This window comes from Polypterus senegalus, chromosome 3 (assembly GCF_016835505.1).
Source record: "Polypterus senegalus isolate Bchr_013 chromosome 3, ASM1683550v1, whole genome shotgun sequence".
NCBI classification, from domain to species: Eukaryota; Metazoa; Chordata; class Cladistia; order Polypteriformes; family Polypteridae; genus Polypterus; species Polypterus senegalus.
In genome coordinates this window covers 105,438,962-105,450,777 of record NC_053156.1, presented here as the reverse complement: position 1 = coordinate 105,450,777, position 11,816 = coordinate 105,438,962, and the positions used below count along the sequence as shown (strand labels likewise).

The 11,816-nt window shown below is 36.7% G+C and overlaps 1 protein-coding gene across 3 annotated transcripts in view; it reads right to left on the bottom strand.

Moving 5' to 3' along the window:
* Nucleotides 1–244: 244 nt before the first annotated feature.
* sntg2 (syntrophin, gamma 2) overlaps nt 245–11,816 on the bottom strand; it is a 732,424-nt gene continuing 720,852 nt past the window's right edge. For all 3 annotated transcript variants that reach the window (XM_039747723.1, XM_039747724.1, XM_039747725.1), the window contains 2 exons: nt 3,257–3,367; nt 245–1,037 (listed from right to left, as the gene is read on the bottom strand). In XM_039747723.1, coding sequence (XP_039603657.1) covers nt 906–1,037; nt 3,257–3,367 — 243 coding nt within the window. In that variant the 3' untranslated portion in view covers nt 245–905. The remainder of the gene's footprint in view (nt 1,038–3,256; nt 3,368–11,816) is intronic.

The following is an 11,816-nucleotide window of genomic DNA, read 5'->3' as shown; positions in this document are numbered from 1 at the left end:
CTATATAAATATACATTATTATATATACCATATGTACAAAGACATAATATAAATCATATCTGACTTATTACTTATCAGAATTGACTATTTTTGACATTTTGGCACCCCTTTTTATATATTTATATATAATGTTTTCTCTGACCCAACCTCAAGTTATATTAATAAAAATATCTATTGCTGGCAAATGTGTTACTGATAAGAAAAAAAGATCACGGACAGTCAAGAACTCAGGGACATACAACAATAAATAAATAGATATTTATTCAAATAGATGTGCAAAAAATTCTCTTAAGCTGCAAAAACGTGTCAAGAATATGGTGTACTGTGATTGCATACCAGTTCCATTAATTGCTATGCAAAATGAACAGTATTAATGGTAATAATATAACCAGAAATGCTTGCAAGCAAGAATCCAACACTCTACCAATGAAGAAAAGTAGTGAACACAGTACTAGACTGTATATTGTAATCCTTGCTTTAAAAAAAATAAAAAATAAAAAAATAATTTTTTGGCAAACATATTGCAATGTTTAAAACTAAATACAACACAAGGAGGTTTTGGTGGTATTCTTATACAGAATATGGTGAAAAAAATGCATAATTTTTGCCAGTCTTAAATGGAATCTTTATAATGTAATCTTATTTGTTTAATTTTAGCAAGCATTTGTCTTATTTATAAAAATGTTCTTATTACATTATAATCCAAGCATTTTTTTATACATGTGGCAAGTTAAGTAAATTCCAAATAACAAGAAACACTACTCAAAAGTGACAGGTTTTTGTTGATTGTGAGTTCAGATTTTATGTTGTTAGTTTTTCATGTTTTATATAAAAATACAATTGAATGTTATGTGCATAAAACCATTATCTAAGAATATTACAGTGAAAAAGTCAATTTTTACTTATTAGCTGTTATACATGTATTTTCTTGCAACACTTTGATTATCCATGAACACTGGATCTACTGCTGCCACTTTTGCAGCAATAAAAGAATGTATACAATGCAGGACAGCTGTTAGGTCGGCGAATTCTACCTCCTGAAAAAAAGAACGAAAAATATTACATTAGAACTTCTTCATCTAAATCTGCTATTATGATGACTGACACGTAAATTCAGCACACATTTAGAACTATAGTTTTGATCATAAAAAATCTCTGTTGCAATCAGTGTTGCATTTACTGGGATGTATGGTTCCTTATAGAACCATTTCTTGACAAAGTATCATTTAATTCTGGGAAGGGTTCTTTGTGCTTGAATAACTTTCTTATATGCAGAAAAAAATGGAAATCTCTATTGTATGGTAGGCTACATAGCAGGACACTAAGAGATTAAGAAAATCTGTATTTAGCCTGTTTCATTGTAGGCAGCAAGAGCTCTTTTAAAATCACGAGCCACTGGTATTTAACAAATCTGTTACCACCTGTTTCTGGTTATTTCCTATAGTAGCCTATTACAAATCTTAATAAATAAAGGTTCTTTCTGGAACCTTCATGTGGATGGGGCTTTTGGAAAACAAAAATGGTTCCCCTATGCAATTGCTCTGAAGAGCCACTCTGGCACCTTTATTTTTAAGAGTATAGAGACATTTGTAATTCAAGCTAAAAGCAATGGAAAATACTTTTTACCATGATTATAAGACTAAATTAATGCATAAAACTTTTGAATTTCCTAATGGAGTTACACTTAAATCTTAATAAAACACATAGAAACAAGCATACATAAACAGATGCATTGTCAAGACATACAAGAAAAATGTTACGGTATTATATTTATTCATTATGCTGTTTTGGTTTTTCCAATATAAGTTTTGGACAACACAGTCTAATTAGCCACACTGAATATAGTTTGTATTTCAGAATCAGAAAATTATAATTATAGACACCTGGAATAAACTACCAAGTAGCGTGGTAGACAGTAGAACTTTAGGAACTTTCAAAATTATACTTGATTTTTTTTATAATAATTAAGTTGATAGGACTGGCAAGCTTTGTTGGGCTGAATGGGCTGTTCTCAACTAGATTGTTCTGTTCTGCCTGTTAATATAATTTTCAGAATCTTGCAGTTTCAAAACTGAAAAAAACCTGATATTCAATGAATCCAAAGTACTTGTTCATCCAGTGTTTCCCCCTAAGTAGGGCAAACCAAAGTTGCCAGCTGTTACTGAGAGACCTCCCACCAAGACAAGTCTGTGAATCCTTCTAGTGTGGTGTGTGTACCTTCCCAGGATGCTTTTCCCAGAAGATGCCCTGAGATTGTACTTTTAAGTAGACGAAACCTTACATTTGATTCAGTTCAATCCAGAGCAGCAGCCTCTCTACTCTGTGATTATCACAGACTACTAAGCTCATCACCTTTTCACAGAAACTCTGTGAAGGAACCTAGTGGCCAGTACCTGCAACATCATTTTTGTCTGTTACTACCTGAAGGTAATAAAAAGAATACAGACAGGGGTGTAGAATACCCTGTAATCTGATAGTTTATTCTGAGGACTGAGTTGCTACTTCACCAACAGCATACAGTAGTATTTCCACTTCAGCAAAAATTTGTTGGTTACCCATACTATATCATCTACACTCAAGAATAAAATCAGCAAAATTCTTGGGGGCAACACCTACAAACACTTCAAAGTTCAAGTCACCCTTTCTAAGTGGGCAGAATTGTGGGTGTTTGCAGTCATTCTAACATCCTCACTCAGTTATACATTGTTGGACATCACACCAGAAATGACTACTGATGATGCTAGAGAAGTTGAAATCCTCAAAATGTGTACTTTCTAAGGTTGATAATTTTATTCATGAAAACCATAAAAAAGACTAAGGACCAGATGTTTCACACCTACCTTAATTAGCTTTGACTTAATATTAAGAGTGTGAAAACAGCTCTTGCTCTAGAAACCTGTGGACTAAAAGGCATGTAAGAGCAACCCCAAAGCCCTATTTGTTATTCTCATGTCACCATCCTCATGTCACTTCAGACTACACTGTCATCAGTGCATGTAAGCAGGCCTCTCAAACCCCTTGAACTTCTCAAAGGTTGCAGTATGTATGAAAGGTTGGTCCACTGTTGTCAAGTGAGGTCAGACTCTGCATTGTATGTACAGTATGCACAAACAACAGTTAAATCTGTAAAGCTGAAAACTTCATAAAATCTTTCCCCTATACTGAGTTAGTTTTAAACTAGAGCAAAATATAATTGACTTGCTTTGTATTATAGATACAACCATGGTGTCACTACCAATGTGAGTTTATAATTTACCTTCATTTCAATTTGTTTGGTATCTGTATTTTGGAAAAGAAGTTTCACACGTGTCTTTCCATCATCAGAAGAACCTTTCAACTGTGAAAACTTGTACTTCCAAAGAACATTCTGGGAAAAAAATATATTTAAACATGAATGTCATACTATATAACTATTTTTGATTAATATTGTCACAGAGTTTACTAACAATAAAATGAGAAAAAGCACTTTTGAATTTGTTTTTCTAATTATCTTTTCAAATTAGATATTATCACTGAGTGCAGATATGGGTGATGGATTGTTCAACCTGTCAAAGGTTAGTTCTTAAACCTTCTCCAGTTTTGCTGGAGTAGGCCTCAGCTCCCCATAAACTAGGAAATAGATAAAGCAAGGTCAAGAAATAAATGGCCAGACTGGTTACGTTATGCTTAACACTAGAATCCCTGCTACCCACGAAAAAACTCGTAATACCAGCCCACCTTAAATCTCTTCGCACCTCTCCATCAGCATCTCTTGTTTTGTAAATGTGTCGATCAGCACAAGCAGCAAGCAGCCTGCTATCCTATTCCCCCCCAATGAAGTTTAGTTCGGGCAAAGAATTCTCCCAGCTCAAGTCAAGGCTCCTTATCTGCGTGTGAGGTGCCTGGGGTTGTATTGGGTAAATAATATAGTATATCGTTATTTAGAATCCATGCATTTCATGTGTTCCGTGTCTACAAAGATCTTTGTAAGTGTAGGATGAAAGGAAATGAGTCAAGAAATGCTGAACACATACCTAAAGCAGAAACGTTTTCCGTATTATACTAATAATGACGTGTATAATGTGTGAAGACTTTAGTCCAAATATCAAATAAACGTGTGCTTTTATCTATACTAATAAAAGGCAAAGCCCTCACTCACTCACTCACTCACTCACTCACTCACTGACTCACTGACTCACTCACTCACTGACTCATCACTAATTCTCCAACTTCCCGTGTGGGTGGAAGGCTGAAATTTGGCAGGTTCATTCCTTACAGCTTCCTTACAAAAGTTGGGCAGGTTTTATATCGAAATTCTACGCGTAATGGTCATAACTGGAAGCAGTTTTTCTCCATTTACTGTAATGGAGATGAGCTTCAACGCCGTGAGGGCGGAGTTTCGTGTGACATCATCACGCCTCCCACGTAATCACGCAGTACATAGAAAACCAGGAAGACCTCAAAAAGCGCTCAAGAAAACATGCATTATATAATTGAGAAGGCAGCGAAACAATAAGAAGCGAGCGAGTGACATATACAACCATATTCATGAGTTCTGCTACTTAGGAAACAAAGCACGATGTAAACCTACACTTTAAATTAAGTTCATAGACAGGCTGCCGCTGGCGTTTGTAATTTAGTGCCTGCCCATATAAGGCCGTCCGTCAGCGGCAATCCAATAGCAAACTGCCACGGGTAAATATTCACGGGTGAAGGACTGTGCTTATGGAGAGGAAGATGAGATGGTCAGGGTGGTATTTGACACAAACTCAGCGAAACTGCGAGAGAAAGTTTTAAGTGCCAGGACTAAGGTAACATTAAATAAAGCTATGGACATAGCACGAGATGGCACCAGCACAGCTGGGAACCTTCGATGCAAGTACACCGAGTGGCTCACGTGAACTGGCGAGTGCACAGATAAAAGGCAACAGTTTCAAAGAGCTGAACAAAACCGAATTACACAATTGAAAAGGCAGCAAAAATATGAAGCGCCTGATAAGCATATTCATAAATGCAGCTACTGTGGAAACAAAGCACACGGTGGAAAAAGTCAATGTCCCGCTAAAGGAAGACAGTGTAAAAAAAACCCGTGCAAGCAGTGTGTCAGGTCTCAGATAAAGAAGAAGACGAGCTGTTTATTGATGCAGTAAGAAACGAATCGATGAATGAAACCTGTCATCTTTACAACGATTGACAAACACGGAATGTAACTTGAACACAACACATCCTACAAATACGAACCTGATTGAAAGAAAATAATGATAATCAAATCCTTGATGACAGCAACACTCAGTAACACTCACAAAACAAATACTGTATATTGACAGTCATGTTACGTTATTTTTAAAATGTTCCCTTTTCTTTTTCTACCTTTTTTAACCCACTACTTCTCCGCTGCGATACGCGGGTATATATATATGTATATATATATATATCCCGCTCTACATACTCAAATAATGGATACTTTATTCGCCATCAATGATTGTTTTGGTAAAGCCATACTCAGTGTATTCATTAGATGAACGGTAAAAAAGTAAGAGCGAGGAGGATGACTCATTGAGGCATGCAGGCTGTAGTCGCGTCAACTCTATCTGAATTGCGCGATCACATTTGAAAAATATATCTTTTCAAGTTCTATTTAGTCCATATGTGTCAAACTCAAGGGCGCGGGCCACATCCGGCCCGGCGTAATTATATCCGGGCCGCGAGATCATTTTATATACTGTACTAGCAAAATACCCGCTTTGCAGCGGTGGAATACTGTCTGAATATTTTTATTAATAAAAAAGTAAACATTTTTAGACTGAACGAAAATATGTCAAAAATTAATTGTTAAGGATCTCTCTGTATACCACGTTGTCAGTTCGGCCCTCTGGTTGTAATATGACTAAGCTGTGTGCTGAGCTCACTCTTGAGCATGCAACATACAGTTGGCCATGTGAAAAGCAATCCTGCCTCAAATAAATGCCAACCTTTTGTAGTGTTTGTCCCTGAGACTTATTAATTGTCATTGCGAAGCAGAGCCTTACTGGAAATTGAACGCGTTTGAATTAAAATGGGAGATTAGATGGTATAACGGGGATGTGAGAAATAAAAACTGTGTCACTGAGGCACTGCCAGTAAATATAGTTGCTTCAATTAGGTTGTTTTATAGAGATGTGACCTGAAGTCTTGTGCCGTTACAAAGTTTCGGTGGTTGTAAGTTTCTGCTTCCTTGGCGAAGGTCGTAAACGAAAGAAGACACCGCAGTGACACACAGAAGAGAACCCGAGGATTAAATAAAACCTACACAATAACTGTAACAATCGTAACAAATGAACAATAAAATAGAAGAGAACCCGTAAATTAAATAAAAAGGTTGCTTCGTTGGTGAAGCAAGGAAAAAGCACTTTCTTATAGGTCGTTCGTTTTTAAATCAGTGCAGAAGATATGAGAAAGTTGCTTCCTTGGCAAGCTCGTAAAACGAAAGAAGACACCGCAGTGAACACAGAAGAGAACCCGTGGATTAAATAAAACCTACACAATTACTATAAAAATCGTAATAAATGAACAATGAAACAGCGGAGAACCCGTGGATTAAATAAAAGGCTGCTTCGTTGGCAAGCAAGGAAAAAGGACTTTCTTATATATCGTTCGTTTATAAAACAGTGCAGAAGCTCTAAAAAAGCTACTTCCTTCGCAAAGTAAGGAAACGACTGAAGAGACGGCGGTGACGCGGTAAGTGTTCGGCAAGGCAGCTGAAGCCCTGCATTATGGGATCTGTAGTTTATTGTGTTACCAGTGCTTCATATCCCGGGCCATTAATAACAATAATACAGTATATAAAATGATCTCGGGCCAGATATAATTACACGCCGGGCCGGATGTTGCCTGCGGGCCTTGAGTTTGACACATATGGAGTAAATAGAACTTGAAAAGATGTATTTTTCGTACATCGAGCCAGCGTGCTATTGTGGTTTTGCTTGCATGCCTCAATAAGTCATCCTCCCTCGCTCTTACTTTTTACCGTTCATCTAATGAATACACTGAGTATGGCTTTACCAAAACAATCATTGATGGCGAATAAAGTATCCATTATTGGAGTATGTAGATCGGGATATATATATACATATATATATACCCGCGTATTGCAGCGGAGAAGTAGTGTGTTTAAAAAGCTAGAAAAAGAAAAGGGAACATTTTAAAAATAACGTAACATGACTGTCAATATACAGTATTTGTTTGTGAGTGTTACTGAGTGTTGCTGTCATCAAGGATTTGATTATCATTATTTCTTTCAATCAGGTTCGTATTTGTAGGATGTGTTGTGTTCAAGTTACATTCCGTGTTTGTCAATCGCTGTAAAGATGACAGGTTTCATTCATCGATTCGTTTCTTACTGCATCAATAAACAGCTCGTCTTCTTCTTTATCTGAGACCTGACACACTGCATGCACGGGTTTTTTTTAACACTGTCTTCCTTTAGCGGGACATTGACTTTTCCACCGTGTGCTTTGTTTCCGCAGTAGCTGGATTTATGAATATGCTTATCAGACGCTTCATATTTTTGCTGCCTTTTCAATTGTGTAATTCGGTTTTGTTCAGCTCTTTGGAACTGTTGCTTTTATCTGTGCACTGCGCCAGTTCACGTGAGCCGCCGGTGTACATGCATCGAAGGTTCCCAGCTGTGCTGGTGCCATCTCGTGCTATGTCCATGGCTGTATTTAATGTTACCTTAGTCCTGGCACTTAAAACTTTCTCTCGCAGTTTCGCTGAGTTTGTGTCAAACACCACCCTGACCATCTCATCTTCCTCTCCATAAACACAGTCCTTCACCCGTGAATATTTACCCGTGGCAGTTTGCTATTGGATTGCCGCTGACGGACGCCTTATATGGGCAGGCACTAAATTACAAACGCCAGCGGCAGCCTATCTATGAACTTAATTTAACGTGTAGGTTTACATCGTGCTTTGTTTCCGAAGTAGCAGAACTCATGAATATGGTTGTATATGTCACTCGCTCGCTTCTTATTGTTTCGCTGCCTTCTCAATTATATAATGCATGTTTTCTTCAGCGCTTTTTCGAGGTCTTCCTGGTTTTCTATGTACTGCGTGATTACTTGGGAGGCGTGATGATGTCACACGAAACTCCGCCCCCATGGCGTTCAAGCTCATCTCCATTACAGTAAATGGAGAAAAACAGCTTCCAGTTATGACCATTACGCATAGAATTTCGATATAAAACCTGCCCAACTTTTGTAAGGAAGCTGTAAGGAATGAACCTGCCAAATTTCAGCCTTCCACCCACACGGGAAGTTGGAGAATTAGTGATGTGAGTGAGTGAGTGAGTGAGTGAGTGAGTGAGGGCTTTGCCTTTTATTAGTATAGATTATTGTTATTAAAGCCCGGGTATATGAAGCGCTGGTAACACAATAAACTACAGATCCCATAATGCAGCGCTTCAGCTGCCTTGCCGAACACTTACCGCGTTAATCAAGTCTACCTTATGATGCTGCAAGTTATTGCGAAGCTAGAGTTATTGCGCACTGAGTTTGCACGGCGCTTTGGTGACTTTGAAGAACAAAAAAAGTCTGTCTACATGCAGCTCGAACCTTGTGCATGTTTGGTAGTACATATCTGTGTGAGAAGCTCTTCTCAGTGATAAAGACTAACAAAACAGCACACAGGAGTCGCCTCACTGATGAGCACCTGCAATCCATCCTGAGAATCTCCACAACACAGAACCTCACACCAAACAGAAACGAACTTGTGGCCAAAAAAAGATGCCAGGCGTCCAGCTCTAAAATGACATATGAGCAAAGACAACTGAATGATTTGATTTGTTATTGCACGTAAGAGCGGGAGTCAACCGTTTTAACAAACAGCGTATTGCACTGATACTGAAATAGCTGTGTGTGTATATATGTAGATATGTATGTATATGTATATATATGTTTATATATGTGTGTGTATGTATATATATATATGTATTTGTGTGTATATATGTGTGTGTATGTATGTATATGTGTGTATATATGTGTGTGTATATATGTAGATTATATGTATGTATATATGTGTATATGTATAGATATGTATATATATATATGTTTATGTGTGTGTGTGTAAATATATATATATATATATATATATATATATATATGTATATATATGACAACAACACTCATCACTCACAACAGTGACAAAACAATTACATTGACAATCAGGTTACGTTATTTTCAAAATGTTTCCTTTTCTTTTCATTGCTTCTTTAACACACTACTTCTCCGCTGCGAAGCGCGGGTATTTTGCTAGTTCTAGAATATAACAAAAAAAAAAAAATCATTCGATTTACATGTTGCGGTCAATGAGTTAAAAACCCAAGTTGAATGTCAGTTAACAGGTAAGAGGTAAGAACTGCTGCCTTTTAACCCAAAGGTACTGGGTTCGAGTCTTGGCGCTCCATGTATTGAGCTGCTGCTATTGTTACTACTATAATATAATAAAAAAATACATTTGATTTTAGTCTGTAACACCGGTGTAAATTTTGGCTACCTGTAAAAGTTATTCAGTTTATATTCTGTCAGTGACATTTACGTGGTACAACGAACTTGCCTCTCCCTCTCTAAGTTGATGACATTTATCTCCATTCTTTACACAACAGCAGCGATGACCACAGTTGCTGCTGAGGCCGACGCCTGCTCAGAACTATTTGTTGTTCCGGCAATCAAAGAAACAATGTCCTATGACTGCTATCAGACTACCATACAGCATTTGTGCTTTGACAACAAAGACACCCGTGCAGAATATGTGAAAAAAGAGATTTGCTGCAATTTCGGACATCTGCCAACATTTTTTCAAGAACTATCTTTTGAGTTACAACCCAAGGCAATGACTTTCCAAGTATGTGGTCATAAAGCTTATGGAGTGTTTCTGGACAAAGGCAGAACCGTAACAACAGAAAGCTTTTTTTTTGGGCATATACACCGTCAGCATGGCACCGCCAGATCTAAACACTAGCATGGCGAATCGCTCACATACTAAAGTGACTTTAGCTGCAGGTGGAAGTCCCATTTTACTTCTGGTGCCAAACAGAGTTGTGTCGCGGTCTTGGGGGTGACTGGAATAGCAGGCTGCTTGCTACTTGTGCTGCTCGACACATCTATAAAACAAAAGATGTTGATGGAGAGGTGTGAAGGGATTTAACTTGGGCCGGGATTGCAAGTTTTTTCATAGGCTTCAGGGATTCTAGTTTTAATTGCTATTTTTTTCTATGATTTTTGTTGTATAGATTTTTCCAATGACTTTAAAAAGCCCCTTGTTTGTATTTACCGTTAATAATATAAAGGAAACTAATAAGAATTCTAGGATTTTAGCCACTTTTAATAATTGTTTCATTGCCATGGGCTACAGACACTCAGTTAAGAAAATTAGTTGGATAATACAATATGTACCTGTGCAAGCACCTAACAATAAGAGTATTTCTCATAAGCAGTATGCTTGGTTGTTGTCATAGTAACTTAACCAAAGTTTTTGTTACAGACAAAAATTGTGTTTAGCATATACAGGTATAAGATTTAATGAATTGCTGTATGCTTCTTTGATGCTACACACACTAACAATATAGTTTTCCAGAAAAAATTTGACATTAACAAAAATCCACACACCCTAGCTTTACAGAAAATCTGGCAGGTGTTCTTTCTGTTACTGTACAACATACTACACCACAAATGGGGCCATATTATTGTTTTTTATTTTGTACTTGTGGATTCTCCATAATAATTTTTTAGATATTTGGGTGTTTGATTTTGAACAGTAGACCATTTCTTTTCAGCAGTTATTTTTTTCATTGCCAAGATAATTCCTGTGTCAGAAATTAAATACTATCATTTTTAACAACAGAAATGAAAAATATTCTTTTTCATCAGGACCATTATCACTTTACTATTGATGTCTGGTGATGCCTGGATGAAAAATAACACAAAAATTACATTTTTATGGGGCTCTGAGGGTAGTTGATTGAAAACAGAAAGTTATATCCCTAATGTGCTGTAGTCAATAAGGCTGCAGTGACCTTTATTTAGGACTAGCAGAATACCCGCGCTTTGCAGCGGAGAAGTAGTGTGTTAAAGAAGGTACGAAAAAGAAAAGGAAAAATTTTAAAAATAACGTAACATGGTTGTTAATGTAATTGTTTTGTCATTGATATGAGTGTTGTTCTCATATCTATCTATCTATCTATCTATCTATCTATCTATCTATCTATCTATCTATCTATCTATCTATATATATATATATATCTACCTATCTATCTATATATATACAGTATATGTTGTTCTCATATCTATCTATATATATATATATATCTATCTATCTATATATATATACCCGCTTCACAGCGGAGAAGTAGTGTGTTAAAGAAGGAAAGAGAAAGAAAAGGAAACATTTTGAAAATAACATAACATGATTGTCAATGTAATTGTTTTGTCACTGTTATGAGTGTCGCTGTGATATATATATATATAGCAAAATACCCACGCTTCGCAGCGATGTCAGGAAAGGATGTAAGGAAACATTTTAAAAATAATGTAACATGATTGTCAAAGTAATTGTTTTGTGTATTTGGCAGCAGCGTCACGAAGTTGTTTTCGGTAGCTGCATCAAAAAATGTACCACGATGTCTGACACGCCTCCTTTTTACTGTTTTCTCACAGCTTGGATTGCTGCTGTCATATATATACACACACACACACACACACACACACATACATACATACATACATACATACATACATATATATATATATACATATATACACATACATATCTTCATATCTACATATCTATATACATATCTACAT